This window comes from Oryx dammah, unplaced genomic scaffold (genome assembly GCF_014754425.2).
Source record: "Oryx dammah isolate SB20612 unplaced genomic scaffold, SCBI_Odam_1.1 HiC_scaffold_5, whole genome shotgun sequence".
In the NCBI taxonomy this organism is placed as follows: domain Eukaryota; kingdom Metazoa; phylum Chordata; class Mammalia; order Artiodactyla; family Bovidae; genus Oryx; species Oryx dammah.
In genome coordinates, this window is record NW_024070189.1 from 9,194,676 (window position 1) to 9,219,802 (window position 25,127).

General features: G+C 36.6%; 1 protein-coding gene across 1 annotated transcript in view; it reads left to right on the top strand.

The window, feature by feature from the left end:
* SLCO6A1 (solute carrier organic anion transporter family member 6A1) overlaps positions 1 to 25,127 on the top strand; it is a 100,763-nt gene that overhangs the window by 66,656 nt on the left and 8,980 nt on the right. Inside the window, exons 9-10 of the mRNA XM_040239541.1 lie at positions 7,208 to 7,361; positions 15,336 to 15,523. Of these exons, the coding sequence (XP_040095475.1) occupies positions 7,208 to 7,361; positions 15,336 to 15,523 (342 nt within the window). The remainder of the gene's footprint in view (positions 1 to 7,207; positions 7,362 to 15,335; positions 15,524 to 25,127) is intronic.

Here is a 25,127-nt window from a genome sequence, read left to right on the forward strand (position 1 = left end):
GTCCCCAATCCCTCCCAGCATCAGAGTCTTTTCCAATGAGTCAACTCTTCTCATGAGGTGGCCAGAGTACTGGAGTTTCAGCTTTAGCATCATTCCTTCCAAAGAAATCCCAGGGTTGATCTCCTTCAGAATGGACTGGTTGGATCTCTTTGCAGTCCAAGGGACTCTCAAGAGTCTTCTCCAACACCACAGTTCAAAAGGAGCAATTCTTCAGCGCTCAGCCTTCTTCACAGTCCAACTCTCATATCCATACATGACCACTGGAAAAACCATATCCTTGACTAGACGGACGTTTGTTGACAAACTAATGTCTCTGCTTTTGAATATGGTATCTAGGTTGGTCATAACTTTTCTTCCAAGGAGTAAGCATCTTTTAATTTCATGGCTGCAGTCACCATCTGCAGTGATTCTGGAGCCCCCCAAAATAAAGTCTGACACCGTTTCCACTGTTTCCCCATCTATTTCCCATGAAGTGATGGGACCGGATGCCATGATCTTCGTTTTCTGAATGTTGAGCTTTAGGCCAACTTTTTCACTCTCCTCTTTCACTTTCATCAAGAGGCTTTTTAGTTCCTCTTCACTTTCTGCCATAAGGGTGGTGTCATCTGCATATGTGAGGTTATTGATATTTCTCCCGGCAATCTTGATTCCAGCTTGTGTTTCTTCCAGTCCAGTGTGTCTCATGATGTACTCTGCATATAACTTAAATAAGCAGGGTGTCAATATACAGCCTTGATGTACTCCTTTTCCTATTTGGAACCAGTCTGTTGTTCCATGTCCAGTCCTAACTGTTGCTTCCTGACCTGCACACAGATTTCTCAAGAGGCAGGTCAGGTGGTCTGGTATTCCCATCTCTCTCAGAATTTTCCACAGTTTATTGTGATCCACACAGTCAAAGGCTTTGGCATAATCAATAAAGCAGAAATAGATGTGTTTCTGGAACTCTCTTGCTTTTTCCATGATCCAGTGGATGTTGGCAATTTGATCTCTGGTTCCTCTGCCTTTTCTAAAACCAGCTTGAACATCAGGGATTTCACAGTTCACGTATTGCTGAAGCCTGGCTTGGAGAATTTTGAGCATTACTTTACTAGCATGTGAGATGAGTGCAGTTGTGTGGTAGTTTGAGCATTCTTTGGCATTGCCTTTCTTTGGGATTGGAATGAAAACTGACATTTTCCAGGCCTGTGGCCACTGATGAGTTTTCCAAATTTGCTGGCATATTGAGTGCAGCACTTTCACAGCATCATCGTTCAGGATTTGAAACAGCTCCACTGGAATTCCATCACCTCCACTAGCTTTGTTCGTAGTGATGCTTTCTAAGGCCCACTTGACTTCACATTCCAAGATGTCTGGCTCTAGATTAGTGATCACATCATCATGATTATCTGGGTCGTGAAGGTCTTTTTTGTACAGTTCTTCTGTGTATTTTTGCCACCTCTTCTTAATATCTTCTGCTTCTGTTAGGTCCATACCATTTCTGTCCTTTATCGAGTCCATCTTTGCATGAAATGTTCCCTTGGTGTCTCTAATTTTCTTGAAGAGATCTCTAGTCTTTCCCAGTCTGTTATTTTCCTCTATTTCTTTGCATTGATCACTGAGCAAGGCTTTCTTATCTCTTCTTGCTATTCTTTGGAACTCTGCATTTGGAGCACCACGAAACTAGTTTTATAAAAAATATTAAAAGGACTTCTCTAACTGAAAAAGAAAAGGCCCTTACTAGAAACATGAAAATTACAAAAGGAAAAAACTCATTTGTGACAGCAATATGAAGGGAAGATAGTAAATCAACCACATATAAATTAATAGAAAGACTAAAAGACAAAACTAATAAAATTATATCTGCAATAAATAGTTAAGGGGTACACAAAAAGATGTAATCTAGGTAAAAAACAGGAAACGGGTGGAGAAAAAATGTAGGGTTATTAAAATGTGTTTGAACTTGAGACAAATAACAAAATAATGATGTGTGTGTCTCTCTGTGTGTGTACCTACCTTATGGTAACTGAAAATCAAAAATCTCTTAGTTACACAGACATTCACACAAGAAAGGAATCCAAACATAACGCAAAAAAATAGTCATCAAATCACAAGGGATGAGAGCAGAAGAGAAAGGAACAAAAAAGACCCACAGAAACAAACCCCCCAAAATGAACAAAATGACAGTAAAGTACATACCTAGTAACAATTTCTTTAAATGTCAATGTTCTAAATACTCTAACAAAAATATATAGAGAGGCTGGAAAGGATTCAAAACAGGATATAAAAACTATTAGAGCTCATCACTGAATTTGGTAATGTTGCAAGATATAAATTTAATACATAAAAATCTGTTGCATTTCTATACACTAACACCATACTATCAGAAATTTAGAAAACAATCTCCAGCTTCCCAGGTGGTACGGTCATTAAGAATCCACCTTGCAATACAGGGGATACTGGTTTGATCCCTCGTCTGGGAAAATCCCACATGCTGTGAGGCAATTAGGCTGTGACCACAACTACCAAGCCTGTGCGCTGAGAGCCCACAAGCTGCAGTTACTGAGGCTCAGAGACCGTGCTCTGCAGCGAAAGAAGCCACTGAAATGAGAAGCCCGCACATTGCAGTGAAGAGTAACCCACACTCACTGCAACTAGAGAAAGCCTGCACACAGCGATGAAGACCCAGCACACCCAAAAACAAACACATTTTTAAAAATTAAAAGGAAAAGAAAACGATCCCATTTTAAATGCATTACAAGAACAGAATACCTAGAAGTAAATCTAAGAAGGTAAAGGACTTGTACTCAGAAGACTATAATGGACAATGACGAATGAAATAGAAGATGACACACACAGACGGAAAGATAGACCATGTTAATGAGTGAAATAATTAATATTGTTAAAATGACCATACTACCCAATGAGAACTTCAGATTCAGTGCAATCCCTAAAAATATCAATGACATTTTTCAGAGACCTAGAACAACTAATGCTAAAATTTGTAAGGAAACAAAAGACCCTAAGCAGCCAAAATAATCTCATGAAAGAAGAAATCATGCTCCCCTGATTTCAGACTATACTACAGAGCTATAGTCATCAAAACGTATAGCACAGGCAAAAAACAGACACATAAATCAGTGGAAATAAAACCAATCTTATATGGACAATTAAGCTACAACAATGAAGGTATATACAATGGGGAAAAGACATCTTCTTCAACAAATGGTATTGGGAAAACTGGACAGCTACATGCAAAAGAATCAAACTGGTCTACTCTCTCATACCACAAACAAAGATAAATTCAAGATGGAGTGAAGACTTAAATGTAAGACCTGAGATCACAAAAGTACTGGAAGAAAACAGGCAGTACACTCTTTGACTTCAGTCTTAGTGATAGTTTTGGATGAATTCCTCAGGCAAAGAAAACACATAAAATATAAACAAATGGGACTACGTCAAACTAAAAATCTTTTGTTTGGTAAAAGAAAGCATCAGCAAAAGATGAAGGCTGTGTACTGAATGGGAGAAGATATTTGCAAAGGATATATCTGATAAGGGATTTATATCCAAAATATACAAAGCATACATACAAGTTTAGTTTCTACTCCTGGGTATTTAGCTGAAGAGAAGAAAAGCACTAATTAGAAAAGATATATGCACCTTAGTAATTATTACAGCATTATTTACAATAGCCAAGGTATAGAAACAACCCAAGTGCCTATGAATAGATGAATGTATAAAAAAGGATGTAACACACAAGCAGTGGAATATTAGTCATAAATAATAATGAAATCTTGCCATTTGTAACAACGAAGATGGAAATAGAGGGTATTTAAATATAAGTTAAATATGTCAAAGACAAATACTGTATGATTTCACTTATGTGTGGAATCTATTTAAAAAATGAATGAACAAACATCACACAACAGAAATAAACACAGAGAACAAACAATTGCTTGCCAGAAAGAAGGGAGTTGAGGGGAGGAATTAAATAGGTGAGGAAGTTTAGGAGGTACAAACTTTTAGTTGCAAAATAAGTGAGTCACGGATATGAAATGTGCAGTGTGGGCATTATAGTCAATGACTGTGTAATATCTTTGTGTGGTGATGTACTGTAACTAGACTTAGTGTGATGGTAAATTTGAAATGTATAGAAAACCACATCACCATGCTGTGTAATAGGAACTAATAGTGTTGTAGACCAATTATACTTCAAAAACCAACCAACCAATCAACTAACTCATAGAAAAATAGATCAAATTTGTTACTAAGGCAGGGGTTTAAGGGAGCAGAAACTGAACGAAGGCAGTGGAAATGTACAAACTACCATTTATATATGAGTACTAGGGATGTAATGGACACTAGACAAATGCAATTAATACTGCCCCATATTATAGATGAAAGTTGTTAGAGTAAATTCTAAGAGTTTTCATTACAAGGAAATTTTTTTTCTTTATTTAATTTTATGTTGATGATATATGCTCACTAAACTTATTGTGGTAATCATTTCATGGCATGTGTAAGTCTAATAATTATGCTGTACACCTTAAGTTTATAAAGTGTAAATTATATCTCAATAAAACTAGAAAAGCTTAAAAAATAACATTAACAATACTATTAAGCAAGAAAAAATTCTGTAGAAGAAAAGATCAGTATTCAAAAATCTTTGGTATTTAATACACTACCTACAAACAACTTGAAATTGATATTAAACAACAATACCATTAGCGATAGTAGCAAGAAAAAGAAAAATTTAAAGATAAATATGATATAAAATATAAAAACTCTATACAATGATTACTGTAAAACATGCTGAGAGATATTAAAGACCTAAATTTTAAAATGAAGAGATATCCAATGTTGGTGGAATAAAAGACTCAATATCTTTAAGATGTTAATCTTCAGATGTTAATACAAAAATTAATGTGTCTATTTGATGTAATCACAACCAAAATCCTAGTGAGCTTCCTTCTTTAAATATTGGAAAAATGACATTTAAATTCATATGGTTACACAAAGGACCTAGAAAAACCACAAACAATTCTAAAGAACAAAGATGGAGGACTAACACTATTTGATTTCAAGACATTATAAAGCCACAATAATCAAGAAAGTAGTATTGGTGTAATATAGACAAATAAGTCAGTGGAACAGAATAAAGTCCAAAAGTACACAAATACATATATAGATAATTGATTTATGATAGAGTGCATATGCAGTTTATGGAACACTTAGATATCTATATTTAAACAAATAAACTTTGATCTGTATATTATACAATGCTAATAGTTAATTTTAAATGGATTGTAGATGTAAAATGTACAATTCCAGGGATATGAGAAAAAATTTATGTGAACTTGTGTTCAGCAAAGATTTCTTAGATATGACACCAAATATGCAATCCATAAAGAAACATATTGATAAATTGGACTTAATTAAAATAAAAAACACATGCTCTTTGAAAGAGTCCATTAAAATAATGCAGAGACAGACCATAGACTATGAGAAGATATTTGAAAATTATATGTTTAACAAAGAACTTGATCTCTTGATAATATTAACAACTCTCAATGCTTAATAATAGTTCAGTTCAGTTCAGTCGCTCAGTCATGTCCGACTCTTTGCGACCCCATGAATTGCAGCACGCCAGGCCTGCCTGTCCATCACCAACTCCCGGAGTTCACTCAGACTCATGTCCATTGAGTCGGTGATGCCATCCAGCCATCTCATCCTCGGTCGTCCCCTTCTCCTCCTGCCCCCAATCCCTCCCAGCATCAGAGTCTTTTCCAATGAGTCAACTCTTCTCATGAGGTGGCCAAAGTACTGGAGTTTCAGCTTCAGCATCATTCCTTCCAAAGAAATCCCAGGGCTGATCTCTTTCAGAATGGACTGGTTGGATCTCCTTGCAGTCCAAGGCACTCTCAAGAGTCCTCTCCAACACCACATTTCAAAAGCATCAATTCTTCGGTGCTCAGCCTTCTTCACAGTCCAACTCTCACATCCATACATGACCACTGGAAAAACCATAGCCTTGACTAGATGGACCTTAGTCAGCAAAGTAATGTCTCTGCTTTTGAATATGCTGTCTAGGTTGGTCATAACTTTTCTTCCAAGGAGTAAGTGTCTTTTAATTTCATGGCTGCAGTCACCATCTGCAGTGATTTTGGAGCCCAAAATGGGGAGAAGATTTGAACAGATATTTAACCAAATAATAAATATAGATGGAAAATATGTGCATGGAAAGATGTCTAGGATCAGTCATTGGGGAAACTCATATTCAGTTCAGTTCAGTTACTCATTCGTGTCTGACTCTTTGTGACCGCATAAACTGTAGCACGCCAGGCCTCCCTGTCCATCACCAACTCCTGGAGTTCACCCAAACCCATGTCCACTGAGTCGGTGATGCCCTCCAACCATCTCATCCTCTGTTGTTCCCTTCTCCTCCTGCCTTCAATCTTTCCCAGCATCAGGGGCTTTTCAACTGAATCAGTTCTTCGCATCAGGTGCCCAAAGTAGAGTTTCAGCTTCAGCATCAGTCCTTAAAATGAATATTCAGCACTGATTTCCTTTAGGATGGATGGATCTCCCGGCAGTCCAAGGGACTCTCAAACTATATCTTTGTTAGAATGTCTAAAATTAAAAAGACTCTTCCAAGTGTTGGCAAGAAATATAAGAAACAGTTGAAATCTTATACACTGTTTCTGAGAATATGAAATAACACAATCACTTTGGAAAACTAGTTGACATTTTCTTAAAAAGTTAAATGAACACCTACCATATGATCCAAAAATTCTAGTCCTTGATGTTACTCAAGAGACCATACAAAGACCATGTAAAGACCAACTTCATGAAAGAAGTCAGACAAAGAAAGGGCACATACTGTATGATTCCATTTCATAAAATGCTTTGAAATTGAAAGTAATGAATAGTGTCAGAAAGTAGATCAGCAGATGCCATGGGGTGGAGGCATTATTAATACAAAGGAGCATGAGGGAACCATTGCAGGTAATGATCATGTTCTTTAACATGATTGCAGTGAGGATTTCACAAGTGTATGTGAATTGTATACCTAGTATATGTACAGTTTATTGTATATCAGTTATACCTAAATCTGTTAAAATTAATAATCATATTTTATTGATTTCACTGATATCTCGATGTGTGTGTTAATATGTATAATACAATAGTATTATAATTACATTCAATCTCTTATTTTTTTTTTTTACAGAACAGGGCAGTTGGGAAACCTGACAGCTCCTTGCAATTCTCATTGTAAATGCTCATCTGCATTTTATTCTGCTACATGTGGAAGAGACGATATTGCATATTTTTCTCCTTGCTTTGCAGGTTGTACACAGTCTAAAACATTAAAGGCTAGCAAGGTTATTATCTTCTATTATGCTTCTTTCTCTCCATTAAGAAGTGCATCTTATGGATGTTTACATTTTACTCTTGTTCTCTACAAAATCCTTTTTTCTCCTTATTTTCCCTTTCCTTAAATTTTTCTTAAATTGTGGATTTATTGGTCACAATTCATAGGACTTATGGAGAACCATAAGTGAAGTGAAAGTGTTAGTCACTCAGTGGAGTCCGACTCTGTGACACCATGGACTGTAGTCTGCTCGGCTCCTCTGTCCATAGGATACTCCAGACAAGAATACTCAAGATTCCCTTCTCCAGGGGATCTTCCCAACCCAGGGATGGGACCCGGGTCTCCTGCATTGTAGACAGATTCTTTACCATCTGAGCCACCAGGGAAGCCCCGGAATGACTTTGGGATCCATATTTTATTCAGTGTCTCTCTCCTCTCTCTTTGTCTAGTCTTTGTGAGGGGAAGAGAAAAACAAAGAGCAGTTTCCTCACATATGGACATTATACCATCTTCCCAAGTGGGCAATAAAGTACTTTATTAGTACTTTATTTGTTAGTATCTACACCGCAATATTCTTTTTTGCTGTTACAGATAATTTTATTACAAGATAATACCATACCTGACCAACTTTAGTTCATCATAGTCGTATTTTCTCTGGCCTATGATTTAACAATATATCTTCAGTTTTTATTGAATATTTATATTGAAAAGATTATATACCCTTAAAAATTTTTTTTCTTAAATGTTTAAAATGATTCTTTAAATTTTTTAAATTTAGGATGGTTATTTATAAATATTATATTTTCTAAAAACTGTTACATATTTTAAATGACTTATATATTTTAAAATATATTTAAAATATTTTAAATCATTCAAAATAGGTTACTATGGAAACCTTTAAATGTAGTAGAAAAGCATAATGGACTCCTATATGTTACTCATCTTCAACAATTTATTAACTTATGGAAAATAAATGATTTTTTAAGTGTTCACATTGTAACCACAGTATTTGTTTTGATGCCATGGGATATTCAAGAGCCAAAAATTCCACTCACTGAAATGCTCTAACCTCTCTTTCTTTTTCTGGGGAATCCCTTTTAGGGATTTGTTTCTATTTCATAAAAATCTTTATATTTAATTTGCCTAAGGAATAATTAATTCTTAAGGAATAATGAAGTAATTCACAAAATAGTGACTCAAACTGTGTGATAACATTTTTTTTTAATATCATGATATTGACATAATACACTATGATCTGTAAGATAGATAGCTGGCGGGAAGCTGCTGCATAACACAGGGAGCCCAGGCTGGTGCTCTGTGATGACATATGATGCCGAATAAAAATAAAAAGAATGAAATATTTTTGACCAAAAATTAGATGTTACAAATTACCCAAGACAAACAATTAGTTTGAAAAGCAATAAAGTCTGTGAAGGAAAACTGACCATAGTAGATGTTATTATTAGTACCATTTGATACAGATGAAGCCAATTAATGGATAAAACATACATTAACTTCAAGTGGGAAAGAATTGATACCAATAAACATAATTTTAACAAAATGAAAATTAAGTAAGAGAAATACCACATATAAAAAGACTATTGTGTCTAAATTGTGTTAAAGGAATTCCTTTTGGAAATTTTTTTTTCAATGAAAATATGTCAGCTTTGAAATAATTCTGATTAAATGTTCATATTCAAAGTATGATCAGGGCCAACTGTGTTAGAATTGAGTGCTCTTCAGTTAGATTTATGCAAAAATTTACAAGGTGAATCGGAGGAAACACTACACCCCTGAAGATTTCTAGTTTTCTGTAGAAAAATCACAGCTATACCCAAACCGAAAACAGATATCTGCTATTCATGTTGATAATATTCCAAGTGTTTTGCCTCTTTGAGACCCACATGCATTGCTATTATCCATGCTATCAAAGACCTTCAAATATCCTTACATAGGTATGAAAGAAATCTCTAGCTTTTCTTCATGATCTTTTCACTGGGACTAGTTCTTTTCAGCAGCTGATATGGCTTTCATCATAAAATAGCAGTTTCAGGGGGCTTCTTGTAGAGACTGCTCTCATTCAACAGGACCCTCATTCTAATTATTTATAGAGAAGGGAAGTCAGTATTGTCCAAAGTATTAAGGATTACAAGAAGCCAGGCTTAGGGTCTCTTCCAGTTGAGACACCCCTAGAATATTTTGATTTCATTTACTGATTTGCCTCCTTTGTGTTACTTTTGTCATATCTATTTTATTTCCTCATATACTTTTAAAGACACATATCCTTTTTTGGGGCTTCCCTGGTGGCTCAGCTGGTGAAGAATTCACCTGCAATGCCGGAAATCCCACATCAAAGGGTCGGGAAAATCCCCTGGAGAAGGGATAGGCGACCCACTCCAGTATTCTTGGGTGACATATTCCAGTATTCTTGCAGACATATGTAATTTTGATAAACTGTGTAAATTATGGGCTTCCCTGGTGACTCAGATGGTTAAGAATCTGCCTGCAATGCAGGAGACCTGGGTTCGATCCCTGGGTTGGGAAGATCCCCTGGAGGAGGAAATGGCAACCCCCTCCATGGACAGAAGAGCCTGGCAGGCTACAGTCCATGGGGTCACAAAGAGTCAGACACAGCACACACCACACCCTTTTTGTTGTTGTTTTGTACAGTCAATATGCATTTATATTTGCCCATTTCCTTGCATTTTCATGTTTTCATATGAGGTTATTTTCTTTCTTCCTGAAGAACCATATTTTACCTTCCATTTCTGAAAAGAAAAACTGTTTTCATTTGGCATGGAATTCTATATTGGCACCGATCTGTCCCCGCTCCCTGCCCCACCCCTACATTTGGAAGATGCCATTATATCGTCTTTATGTCTCTGGCTGCTTAGCTGCTTTTAAAATTTTCTCTTTAATTTTTGATTTTCAAGAATTTTACTGTGATGTGCTTGGATGTGGTTTTCATTATAATCATTTTGCTAGAGTTTCACAGAACGCCTTTAGTTTTTGGATTTTTGTCTATCAGTTGGAAAATTCTTGGTAATTGTTTCTCCCTCATTTTCTCCTCTTTTATTGGAGGGGGAAGCACTGTATATTAGCTTAATATTGCTGTGTAACACATTATTACAGCCTTGGTGTCTTTAAATAATACTCATTTATTAGCTGACAGGATCAGAAGTCCAGATATGGCATTGCTCAGTCCTCTGCTCAGAGTCTCACAGACTGAAATCAGGGTATTGGCTGAAATATATTCCTTTCTGGAGGCTCTGGGGGAAAAAACCTACTTCCAAGCTCACTCAGATTATGGGCCAAATTTAGTTCCTTTGGACTGTAAAAAATGAAGCTTCCTTTTGTTTGTTAGCTTCTGCTAAGGGCCGATTTTAGGTCTCAGAGGCCACCCCCCTTCTTTGCTACATGACTCCTTCCACCTTCAAAGCCAGCAAGGGAATCTCCCTTATGACACATGCTCTGAATCTCTGAGTTCGGGAAAGGCCCAGTTTCTTATATACACTATCTGACTGGGTGAGGATTACCACCTCTTAGCAATGCCATGTAACATAAACTTAGTAAGAGGATTACAATTCACCAGTTTCCATCAACCTAAGGATTATGCAGGTTTATAAAACAGAGGGGTGGGATTCTTAGGTGCCATTTTAGAATTCTGCCTAACACTAGACTACAAATAGACTTTTCTACTGTGTCCCATCCTTTTTTTTTTTTGCTTTCTTTCTCTATTTCCCATCTCCTTTTATCTGTTTAGATGTTTCCTATTGGCCTGTCTTCCAGTTGCTAATTCTGTTTTCTGCAATGTCTGCTCTTCTGTTAAACCCATTAACTGAGGTGGTAAGTTTACTCATTGTATTTTTCAGTTCTAACACTGTGTTTTTGCAGAATCCAAACCCCTGGGGAAATTGTACATTCCTTAAGATATTTTATCCATTTACCTTCTATTTTCTGGAAAATATTAATTATAACTGTTTTAAAGTTCTTGTTTTCAGGTCTACTATTTGTAGTAGCCTACTTATGTTTATTTCTCTAGTTTTAAGCCAATTATTCTTGTCATTTTGCATACTTTGTAATGATATATGAAATCCTAAACATTATATATATAAATATATCAACATAATTATTCAACCATCTATTTCTCTCTTTATTTTGGCTTCATGCATTTTCAAACTCTCTCATTGTGTGCATAACATTAGTAATTGTCACAGCTTCTTGATGAATTGTTTATCTTTACAAAATGTTCCTTTCCAACTCTGATAATACTCTTTTTCTTGAAGTATATTTTGTGTATTAAATAGTCACTGTAGATTTTCTTGCTGTTTTCATGGTGCATCTTATTTCTATCATTTTATTTTCCAATGGTTTGTGTCTTTATGTTTAAAGTCTCTCCCGTAGCCCGTGGATAATATGCTTTTGCTTTTTTCCACGTTTCTGCTAATGTCTGTCTTCAACTGGCATTTTTAGACAACTGACAATTATTGTAATTATTGATATTGTAGAGTTAGATATGTCTTCCTCTTTTATTATTTGGATTGAATATTTTTTAATGTTTCCCTTTTAATTTAACTTTGCCATTTTGGTTATATCTCTTTGGTTATAACTCCACAGAGCCCAATATCTTGTAATTCTATCATCTGTTCACTAAACTTTCTTCATATTTTCACTTTTCCTGTTGGTCAGCTTAGGTTCTATGGCCTGCAATTGTTTGTTGTGCTAGATATCTACTTTTCACCTTCTCTACCCTACTCATTGTTCCAGAAGACTGGACTATAGGATGAAAGTTCCTTTGCCCTCTAGCTTCTGACTGGATTATATGCTAGTAAGAAGTCCCAGTAGAAAATCAGAAATATGGGGTAGGAGAAAGTAAAGTCATTGGGTTTATTTTCTTGGTTCCCTCTCCGTGCCTTGGACTGACCGCTCTTGCCTGCAAAGCTTAGTTTCTTTCAGGGAGGCCTTCTCCATATGACTTTCTCCTTCTGGTAACCATTCTTACCCTCAGTTCAGTTCAGTTCAGTCGCTCAGTCATGTCCGACTCTTTGAGACCCCATGAATTGCAGCACACCAGGCCTCCCTGTCCATCACCAACTCCCGGAGTTCACTCAGACACACGTCCATCGAGTCCGTGATGCCATCCAGCCATCTGATCCTCGGTCGTCCCCTTTTCCTCCTGCCCCCAATCCCCCCGCCAGCATCAGAGTCTTTTCCAATGAGTCAACTCTTCTCATGAGGTGGCCAAAGTACTGGAGTTTCAGCTTTAGCATCATTCCTTCCAAAGAACACCCAGGGTTGATCTCCTTTAGAATGGATGGGTTGGTTCTCCTTGCAGTCCAAGGGACTCTCAAGAATCTTCTCCAACACCACAGTTCAGACATCAATTCTTCAGTGCTCAGCTTTCTTCACAGTCCAACTCTCACATCCATACATGACTACTGGAAAAACCGTAGCCTTGATTAGATGGACCTTTGTTAGCAAAGTAATGTCTCTGCTTTTCAATATGCTATATGGGTTGGTCATAACTTTCCTTCCAAGGAGTAAGCATCTTTTAATTTCATGGCTGCAGTCACCATCTGCAGTGATTTTGGAGTCCAGAAAAATAAAGTCTGACACTGTTTCTGCTGTTTCCCCATCTATTTCCCATGAAGTGATGGGACCAGATGCCATGATCTTCTTTTTCTGAATGTTGAGCTTTAAGCCAACTTTTTCACTCTCCTCTTTCACTTTCATCAAGAGGCTTTTTAGTTCCTCTTCATTTTCTACCATAAGGGTGGTGTTATCTGCATATCAAATATACTTTTAAAATACATGCTGCATCTGATTATCTTCATCATTTTCTTTGATACCTGGGCCCCAATCACCACTGACTTGCATCTTATTTCAATAGCCTTTTAACTTTTCTCTGCTTTCACAGTTCAGTAGTATCAATATAGATGCTAAAGTGGTCCTTTTAAATATATCACTTATACATATACCTCTCTAATGATTTCATATTGCTAAGAATATAAACCAAAGTTCTTGATTGTTTTTGCAATTACCTACCAGTTTCTGTATAAATCCTTTCCTCATTACTCTGATCTTGTTTTCTCTTAGTTTTCTTTATGTCCACTCTGATTCAACCAAATTTTTCACCTTGTTTTCTTTAAACTTGTCAAGCAATCTCAAGTCCCAAGGCTTTATAATTTTTATTTTATTTTTCCTACCTGGAATATACTTCTTTCAGATGGCCTCATGGCTCACTTCCTTACCTTCTTCAAGTCTCTGCTTAAATATCACGGTATCATTGTGGCATTACCTGACCATGCAAAACTCACCCCTACCATCTCTCTGAATTTTCCTTCCTTTATTTTTTTTCTCCATAGTATTCATCACCATGTGCTCCATTAAAGGTTCTTTTTTATATATAAAGAAATCACTTATCTTATGCCAGTAAATTTTCTACATGAGGGCAGGGATTTCTGTTGTGTGTTTACTTTTGTTTTCATAATACCTAGAATGATGTTTCATACAAGGGCATTATAAAAAATATATGGTGGAAAGAATGATTTGCTCTTTGGATAGTTCTATTTTTGTTTAACATATCCAGCAACCACTTAGCAGCTTCCCTAAACAACTGATATGACTTTTGTACCATCATTTTCTGAATCACTGAGGCTCAAGTCATTTTTATTTTCCCTTATTTTTTCACCAGTAACTTAGTTGAATATTTCTACTGAATTTTTAAAAATTATTACTATTAGTATGAGCAAACTCAGGGAGACAGCAAAGGACAGGGAAGCCTGGTGTGCTGCAGTACACAGAGTCACAAAAAGTTGGATGTGACTTAGCGACTGAACAACAAAATTATTTAATTTAGAATCTTTTCAATATATTAGCAAATTGCTTACTAGTTTTTGTATCTCCAGCTCTGTTTACCTCTTCTTAGAAAATGTCACCTATTCATCTTCCTTGAATTACCAGTACTAAAATAACAACCTGAAGTTTTTATTGGTTCTCATTAGGGACTACATTATGACTTACATTGACTTTAGGCACTTTTGCCTTTGTAAATCTCTTCTTTCACTTAAAACAAAAGAGAGAGAGAATTTGATTTAATGTTCAACTGCAATGGTGTAAAGACAAATATGATCCAGGCTTGATACATTATAATAGATTTCTTTATTATGACATTTATTTTTTCTCTGATTTTAAAAGACACTAAAATTAAAACCTCTATTTTGGTCCTGAAAGTATTGTGGGCCCTAGGCACACTGTGCCTCCTCTGCCTAACAGATAACAGCCCTGTCATCATCACGTACAGAGTAGTCTTATCTTTTCATCACAGTTCTAAAACTGTCTGTAATTGAGTAATTCTCCTTATTTCAAATCCCATCTAAAATTCCATTTTGTTCATTATATTTTCCTTATTCATTCTCAACCCATATCTCTCTCAGTTATTGTACAATTAAATATAAATATTTTTAGTTAAATTTCTTAAATTAATGGAATATTTCCTAAATAACTATAATTGTATATTCACATGTACACAATTCTTTGTTAGGTAAAATGCCTTGATATTATTTATCACGAGTGCTTAATTTATAAATTAATAACAACGACGATTTAATGTAAGTATGTTTACTAACTGGGCTTTCCCGGTGGCTCAGCAGTCAAGAATCTGTCTGCAATGCAGGAGATGCGGGTTCAATCCCTGTATCAGGAAGATCCCCTAGAGGAGGAAATGGCAACCTACTCCAATATTCTTGCCTGAAAAATCCCATGGACAGAAGAGCCTGGTAGGCTACAGACCATGGGGGTCACAAAGAGTTGGACATAACTTAATGACTAAAACAACAAATATCAGCAACACAGTAAAAAATATTTACTAATAAAACTGCCTAGTCTCCCTACAGTTAATGATTTAATTTTTATTTTATGACTATAAGAGCTTTTACCTTATGATTATATTTCTAAAGATTGTTTCCTATCTTCATTTTCATAGACATACTACAATTGTTCTTGCATTAAAGAAGGATTAACAACCTCAGATGATCAGGGTGATTTTATTGACGCAACAAGTGAGACATGTGATCCAAAGTGTTATAAATTACCTTTGTTCATTGCTTTTATCTTTGCTACAATTGTCTTTTCTGCTTTTGCTGGTGTACCAAGCATCCTGACCATCCTTCGGTGTGTATATGTTATTCGTAATCATTATTCATTTAATACATGTGAAAGATAATTTTAGGAAGCTTTTAGAATATTCCAGTAAATAATTTAAGCTTTTGTTTCAAGGTAGCAACTGCTTGAGGGGAAAATTGTTATATTTTCAAAATTCTGGTATGTGCTTAATCCTCTAATTTATTTGCAGAAGGTATGTAGAAAACAGATTTAGTTTAATTTAAAACTAAACATTAATTTTACACACCTCGAAATTTCATCAATATAGGAAAAATCTTAATTTTAACACATTATTTCAATGTTCATTCGTTATAGATATTTATTGGCTACTTATTTCTATATTAGCCAGTTTGACTATGAGAAATCATCAGTGTCATCAATAAAGGAACAAAATAATAGCTTCTAGAATTTTGGAATTTTAATATATAAGTCGATTATTATTCTAAAATAAACAAACATTGGTTATTCATTTATTCTTCCTGAATATATGAAGTATATTTGATATTTTTATCATAGTAACAGAATAATTGGTCATTATTTTCAATTTTTTTTCAAAAGGCTAACATAAATCCCTAGGTCATGAGAAGCAATTTGTTGTCTGCTAGAAAAATAGACTAGAAAACATGAATAAATATATGCCAATGAAAAGTCTAAGTTGGGCATATATGGTCTCTGTCTTCAGTGAACTTGCAGTTTAGATGGTGACAAAACTTAAACATATCTATACAATGAGGTGGGCTTTTAGTTTATCCACCTGTATCTGGTACTGAAACTACAAAGACCTTGTATGGACCTGTCTTTATGTTGCCTAGAGTTTAACAGGAGGAGAAAAACACATAAAAAGGAGTGTAGTGAGTACTCAGAATGCCTTGATTAGAGCTTGTACAGGTTGACCTGGGAACAAAGGAGAAAAAATGGTCATTTTTATCTAGGATGATTTGGAAATGCTTATAGACAATGTGGCACTTGAACTGAGTCATAAAGATGAGTGATTTCTCATAATTGAAGCAAACAGGGGACAGTTCTTAACAGGAAAAATAAGTAGGGAATGTGGAGGCAAAAGTGTGTGAACTATATTGGCAAGGAGTTAGTTCCAAGAGCACCATGATTGTCAACTGGACAGGGAGATTTGAGCTTGATAATGGCCTGGTCACGGAAGGCTCTCTTTGCCATGTTAACGTGAATGATGTTATTCTGTGTACCCCAGAAAGCCATTGAAGAGAGCAGACTGCAGAAGTAAACGTTATCCAATACGTGTGTGAGATACATTACTTTGAAGATAGTCTGGGTGCTGGAACTGATGGGGGAAAACTGGAAACAAAGAAAAGAACTTAGGAAACCATTTTAGAATTTATCTCTACTTAAAGAGAGAAAGAATAGACCATAATTGAGAAATATTTAGTTTGGATAAAAGGGCAAGGTTATTAATTTGATGTTCCTGGTATAAAATGTGGGAAAATGCAGTACTACATTACTGCTAGTGAAGTCATGCTCAAAATTCTCCAAGCCAGGCGTCAGCAATATGTGAACCGTGAACTCCCTGATGTTCAAGCTGGATTTAGAAAAGGCAGAGGAACCAGAGATCAAATTGCCAACATCCGCTGGATCATGGAAAAAGCAAGAGAGTTCCAGAAAAACATCTATTTCTGCTTTATTGACTATGCCAAAGCCTTTGACTGTGTGGATCACAGTAAACTGTGGAAAATTCTGAAAGAGATGGGAATACCAGACCACCTGACCTGCCTCTTGAGAAACCTATATGCAGGTCAGGAAGCAACAGTTAGAACTGGACATGGAACAACAGACTGGTTCCAAATAGGAAAAGGAGTACGTCAAGGCTGTATATTGTCACCCTACTTATTTAACCTCTATGCAGAGTACATCATGAGAAATGCTGGGCTGGAAGAAGCACAAGCTGAAATCAGGATTGCTGGGAGAAATATGCAGATGACACCACCCTTATGGCAGAAAGTGAAGAGGAACTGAAAAGCTTCTTGATGAAAGTGAAAGAGGAGAGTGAAAAAGTTGGCTTAAACCTCAACATTCATAAAACGAAGATCATGGCATCCAGTCCCATTACTTCATGGGAAATAGATGGGGAAACAGTGGAAACAGTGTCAGACTTCATTTTGGGGGGCTCCAAAATCACTGCAAATAGTGATTACAGCCATGAAATTAAAAGACGCTTACTCCTTGGAAGGAAAGTTATGACCAACCTAGATATCATATTCAAAAGCAGAGATATTACTTTGCCAAAAAAGGTCCATCTAGTCAAGGCTATGGTTTTTCTAGTAGTCATGTATGGATGAGAGATTTGGACTATGAAGAAGGCTGAGCACTGAAGAACTGATGCTTTTGAACTGTGGTGTTGGAGAAGACTCTTGAGAGTCCCTTGGACTGCAAGGAGATCCAACCAGTCCATTCTAGAGGAGATCAGCCCTAGGTGTTCTTTGGAAGGACTGATGCTGAAGCTGAAACTCCAGTACTTTGGCCACCTAATGTGAAGAGTTGACTCTGGAAAAGACTCTGATGCTGGGAGGGATTAAGGGCAGGAGGAGAAGGGGACGTTAGAGGATGAGATGGCTGGATGGCATCACCGACTTGATGAATGTGAGTTTGAGTGAATTCCAGGAGATAGTGATGGACAGGGAGGCCTGGCGTTCTCCAATTCATGGGGTCGCAAAGAGTCGGACACGACTGAACGACTGAACTGAACTGATGTCCAGATACCTAGTCTGGGAACTAAATGAATGATAATCCATTAACTGAGATAAGAAATTCAAGAAGAGATAGCTCAGATTGGTGATAATGATTAAAGTATTGATCATGCCTTATTTAAAGTTCATGTGAAACTTGTGAGCAAATATTCTCAGCAGTGAGATGAGAAAGATGATTGTAATTTTCTAGAAGTCTGGTTCTGAATCTTCTCACTTCTGATAACTATACAAAGCAATAAGAAGAATAAAACACATAAATATGCACACACAAACACACATGAGCACACTTATAATGTTGTTTTAGAGCAGTTATGGACAAAAAAAAGAGTTGTAATTGCATATAAATATTACCAAAATTGAAGTAGAACAAGGAATCAGATAGTAGATTCATAAAGATATCACAAAAAGATACAGCAAATGTTGAGAGAGTCTTGGAATTGACAGATCTCAATATCTCCAGCATATATTACTGTTTCTTGGAAGGTGAGAGTTCCACCTTAAGATGAAAGTTCTGGGACTAAGACCTAGGTAGATAAGTCAGAGCATATTATTTTTGGAAAGTATGGGAGAAAAGCTTTGCAAAATGCCTGGGAGGTCCAGACAGCAGATCTCAAAAAGTGCCAGCAAAATGTACCTTCTATAAATGAATACATAACCTTGGAAAGCAAGAAATATGAAGAGATCTCAGAAGCTCAGAGCTGGCAATAGAAGTTGTTTTCAAGCAGGCCAGGTTTGCAGGAGTGGAGACGGTGTAACCACACATAGGGATTATATTAAAACCCCTCCTCTATATAAACAGAGAAGATCTATTCAGTTTTGAAGCTTGGAAACCTGTTGCATGTTCCATTCCCATAACTTTCTGCCTCTAGTTTAAGAAAATGCATCTCATTCAAATATGGTTAAGTAAAAATGGATAAAAAAGGAAGAGTTCCTTCCTACATATCAAATAATTATAGCAAAATAAATTAAAATTATTAAGCATTACTTTGCTATAGACAGTGAAAATGCTCGAGAACAATGTTACCATGAATCCAATAAAAATATAAGCATAACTATGTGTTAATCGAATGCAGAGTTCCAGAGAATAGCAAGGAGAGATAAGAAAGCCTTCTTAAGTGAACTGTGCAGAGAAATAGAAGAAAACAGTTGAATGGGAAAGACTAGAGATCTCTTCAAGAAAACTGGAAATACCAAGGGAACATTTCATGCAAAGATGGGCACAATAAAGGACAAAAACAATATGGACCTATTAGAAACAAAAGATATTAAGAAGAGGTGGCAAGAATACATAGAAGAACAGTAAAAAAAAAAAAAAAAAGGTCTTAATGACCCAAGTAACCACGATGGTGTGGTCACTCACCCAGAGCCAGACATCCTGGAGTGTGAAGTCAAGTGGGCCTTAGGAAGCATTACTGCAAACAAATCTAATGGAGGTGATGGAATTGCAGCTATTTCAAATCTTACAAGATGATGCTGTAGAAGTTCTGCACTCAATATATCAACAAATTTGGAAAACTGAGCAGCGGTCACAGGATTGGAAAAGGTCAGTTTTCATTCCAATCCCAAAAGAAAGGCAATGCCAAAGAATATTCCAACTCTGATACAGTTGTGCTCCTTTCACCTGGAGCAAGGTAATTCTCAAAATCCTTCAAGCTAGACTTCAATAGTACATGAACCAAGAACTTCCAGATATACAAGCTGGATTTAGAAAAGGCAGAGGATGCCAAGAGCTGACTCATTGGAAAAGACCCTGATGCTGGGAAAGATTGAGGGGAGGAGGAGAAGGGGATGACAGAGGATGAGATGGCTGGATGGCATCACCGAATCAATGGACATGAGTTTGAGCAAGCTCTGGGAGACAGTGAAGGATAGGGAGGCCTGGCATGCTGCAGTCCATGGGGTTGCAGAGAGTCGGACACGACTGAGCTACTGAACAACAACAAAAATGTGGCCTAGAAGGCAGAGGGTGGAGAATATAAAAAAAGAGTAAGAAATGTATTAGTGAGAAGAGACAAATATAGAAGATAGGAAAAGGAGATCCAGTGTGCACAGACAACTAACAAAAATTGGCAAAGTAAACAGGGTAAAGATCAAAAGAAGGAAAACTTGCTGGCTGCCTAATAGATGGGGAGACAAGAGATATTATTATTTCATTTTAGTTTTTCACCCTTATGCTCAGCTTAGTATTAGTCTTAGTTCTAGTATTAATTATTAAGTATACCAGCTAATGTAAGTGCTTACATCTATGTAGTTAAATCTAAGTAGTATAACATAAGAAGTTTAAGGTACTTGATGCCAGTCACCAGACCTTTTATCAAAGTATATCTAGTTGTATCTTGGTTGGTTATAATTTGCCTTGCTGTCAGTTCTTAAAGAGTATCTAGTATCTCAACATTGAGATATACTGTGGTAAAATTATTGGATTTAAAAATGAAGAAAAAGTCCTTTTGTCATTTTAAAAAAAGAGAGAACTCAAAAATGTTTTGAATCAAATTTCTCGTCAGTAGCATTCATCTCCTGAACTAGCCAAACAAAAGATCCTCAAGGAAAGAAAACATTAGCTCATTATTTCATCATCAAAAAACTATTCTACAGTTATAAACAATTTGTATATGGATATATGCAGGAAATATTGATATTATTTTTACAGACATTTTATTGAAGCATAATACATTTTCAGAAGACTGTGCTAAATTGCCAGTATAGATTGATAGATTTTTACAAAGTGAAGACATCTATGTAACCAGAGTCCAGCTGAAGAAACAGATAATTCAACTATTTCAAAAACTTTGCCTCCACCTCCTTTCTTATCTAAATCCTTAATCCCTAAGATTACCACTCTCTTGACTTCTGCAATGAATAGGTTAATTTGTCCTGTTTTTGAAGTTTATGCAGAAACAGGAGGATACAGCACATAGTTATTTGTGTCTGCATCTTGTTACTTAACGACATGCTTATGAGTCATTCATATAGTTGCATATAGCAGAAATTCACCTTTATTTTTCTATTTCAGTGCTATCCATTCAGATTTTCTAAAATAATGGAAATGTTCTGTATCTCTAATGTTCACTATAGCCTCTGGCCACATGTTCTATCGTGCATTTGAAACGCAGTCAGTGTGAATGAAGCACTGAACTCTAATTTTATTTAATTTTAACTGACTTAAATTTAAATAGGCACATGTGGGTAATAGTTACCATATTGTACAGGATGGTTTTATAGTAGTCCATTGTGTGAACATACTGAAATTTATTCTTTCTATAGTTAATGTTGTTCCCACTTTAGGCTAATATAATTACTATTTCTATGAACATGCTTTTACTTGTCTTTTGGAAAAAATGAATACATTTCTGTTGACTACATATATAAACAGAATTTATGAATCATAGTATGTTAAGCATTTTAATAAATTTTAAAAGTATTTGCATAAGTGCATAAGTTCTTCTAGCCATCTACTGTTGTGTAACTGTTGATATTTCATTGTAATCTTAATTTCCTTATTCATAGGACTAATATTATTGAACATATTTTCTTTTATTCATTAGCCATTCGGTTCAGTTCAGTTCAGTCACTCAGTCATGTCTGACTCTCTGCGATTCCATGAACCACAGCATGCCAGGCCTCCCTGTCCATCGCCAACTTCTGGAATCCACCCAAACCCATGTTCATCGATTTGGTGATGCCATCCAGCCATCTCATCCTCTGTTGTCCCCTTCTCCTCCTGCCCCCAGTCACTCCCAGCATGAGGGTCTTTTCCAATGAGTCAACTCTTCACATGAGGTGGCCAGAGTATTGGAGTTTTAGCTTTAGCATTAGTTCTTCCAATGAACACCCAGGACTGATCTCCTTCAGAATGGACTGGCTGTATCTCCTTGCAGTCCAAGGGACTCTCAAGAGTCTTCTCCAACACGACAGTTCAAACATCAATTCTTCGGCACTCAGCTTTCTTCACAGTACAACTCTCACATCCATATATGACCACTGGAAAAACCATAGCCTTGACTAGATGGACCTTTGCTGACAAAGTAATGTCTCTGCTTTTTAAAATGCTATATAGGCTGGTCATAACTTCTCTTCGAAGGAGTAAGTGTCTTTTAATTTCATGGCTGTAATCACCATCTGCAGTGATTTTGGAGCCCCAGAAATAAAGTCTGACACTGTTTCCCCATCTATTTCCCATGAAGTGATTGGACCAGATGCCATGATCTTCGTTTTCTGAATGTTGAGCTTTAAGCCAACTTTTGCACTCCTCCTCTTTCACTTTCAAGAGGCTTTTTAGTTCTTCACTTTCTGCCGTAAGGGTGGTATCATCTGCATATCAGGTTATTGGTATTTCTCCCGGCAATCTTGATTCCAGCTTGTGTTTCTTCCAGTCCAGCGTTTCTCATGATGTACTCTGCATAGAAGTTAAATAAGCAGGGTGACAATATACAGCCTTGATGTACTCCTTTTCGTATTTGGAACCAGTCTGTTGCTTCGTGTCCAGTTCTAACTGTTGCTTTCTGACCTGCATAAAGGTTTCTCAAGAGGCAGGTCAAGTGGTCTGGTGTTCCCATCTCTTTCAGAATTTTCCACAGTTTGTAGTGATCCACACCGTCAAAGGCTTTGGCATAGTCAATAAAGCAGAAATAGATGTTTTTCTGGAACACTCTTGCTTTTTCCATGATCCAGCAGATGTTGGCAATTTGATCTCTGGTTCCTCTGCCTTTCCCAAATCCAGCTTGAACATCTGGAAGTTCACAGTTCACATACTGTTGAAGCCTGGCTTGGAGAATTTTGCTCATTACTTTGTATTTCTAGGTGATTAAAATCACCTAGTCAATGTCCATTAAAAAAAGATGCTGAGATTTGGTTTGGAATGTCTTTGAATCAATTTGGGAGCATTGCTCTACTTACCACACTGAGTTGCTTGATAAATCAGTGAAGTATGATTCCTTATTTGTTTAAATTTTCATGTATTTCTCCAATAATGCTTCATAATTTTCTTTTCCAAAGTGGAGGTCTTAAACCTTCTTCAATAGATTCATTCTTAGGTAACTGTTTGTCATATTTAGTATAGCATAGTATAATATACTGGAGAAGGCAATGGCACCCCACTCCAGTACTCTTGCCTGGAAACTCCCATGGATGGAGGAGCCTGGTAGGCTGCAGTCCATGGGGTTGCTGACAGTTGGACACAACTCAGTGACTTCACTTTCACTTTTCACTTTCATGCATTGGAGAAGGAAATGGCAACCTACTCCAGTGTTCTTGCCTGGAGAATCCCAGGGACGGCGGAGCCTGGTGGGCTGCCGTCTATGGGGTCGCACAGAGTTGGACACGACTGAAGCGACTTAGCAGCAGCAGTATAATATACTGAACGGTATAATATAATATACTTGTTTATTACTGATTTGAAGGAAATGCAATTTATTCTTGTGCTTTTATCCTGTATCCTGTGACATCATTCATGTTAATTTCTAATAGTTGGTAGATTACTTCAGATTTTGTATACAATGTAGAAGAAAATTCACCACAGTAGAACTGCGAAGGAATAAAGGCTTTATTTGGGGTCTGAGAATTCCAATACTGAAGACATTGGTTTGAACAGTGAGTTGAAATATGTTCCAAGAAGGAGATAAAATGTAGGTGTTTGTAAAGGCAAAACCCACAAGGCTGCAAAGTTGCTTCAGAAGAATTATGCTCCCTGCTGGCAAGCTGAAGCTATTTTTATCTTTACATGATTGATTGCTAAAGGCTATCACTAGAGGGAGATAAAGGTTCATTACTGTGACAGGTTGCAGGTTTGTTTTGTAGAGTCCTTGGAAAGTGAAAGTTGTTCAGTCCTGTCTGGCTTTTTGTGACCCCATGGACTATACAGTCCATGGAATTCTTCAGGCCAGAATACTGGAGTGGGTAGCCTTTCCCTTCTCTAGGGATCTTCCCAACCAAGGGATCAACCCAGGTCTCCTGCATTGCAAGTGGATATTTTACCAGCTGAGCCACAAGGGAAGCCCCAAGAATACTGGAGTGAGTTGCCATTTCTTCCTCCAGGGGATTTTCCTGACCTAGGGATCGAACCCACGTCTTTTACGTTTCCTTCAGTCAGGCAGATTCTTTAACACTGCACCACCTGTGAAGCTCCATTTTCAAGAATAAGGTTGCCCTTTTCTTTTTGAAGTTTGCCTTAGAATTTTCCTTCTTATCAATGTGCTTGTTAGGTTTGGGCATCATTATTAATCTGGTTTTATTATTATGTATTATGTTTTAATTAAATCTTTAGAAGAAATTATTTGTGATGTACCTGGGCCTAGAATTTATTTGTGAGAATATTTTAAATTAAAATTTGAATGTGTGTGTATGTGGCTAATAAATCATTCTTCTTTTATCTTTATAATTTCTATCATTTTGCTGCTGCATTTATGTATTTTTATTTAATTCACCTATGTCTTCTGTGTATTGATATATATGCCTTTTCTACCCAAGTATAAATTTAGCTGCATCCCAGAAGTCTTGATTTATATATTTTTTCTCATACTTTCAAGTATGCCTTTCAATGCTCTCTTTCCCTGAGCCTTCATATTATCTTCACTCTGTGAATGTCTGTGTCCAGATTCTCTCTTCTTATAAGAATGCCAGTTCTATTGGATTAGGGCCTACCCAACTGACCTCATTTTTAACTTAATTATCTCTGTAAAACCCTGTCTCTAATTTGATGACATTCTAAAGTACTGGGGGGTAGAATTTCAGCATATAAAATTTGAAGGGAAGTTAGTCCACAGCAGTAACAAACCATCCCAAATTTAATCACTTAACAACATTTTTTCCTCATATTTCATGGTTCTGTGAGTTGACTGGGCTCAACAGAATAGTTCTTGCTTGAGGTTTCTCTTGAGATTGTGCTCAGATGACGCATA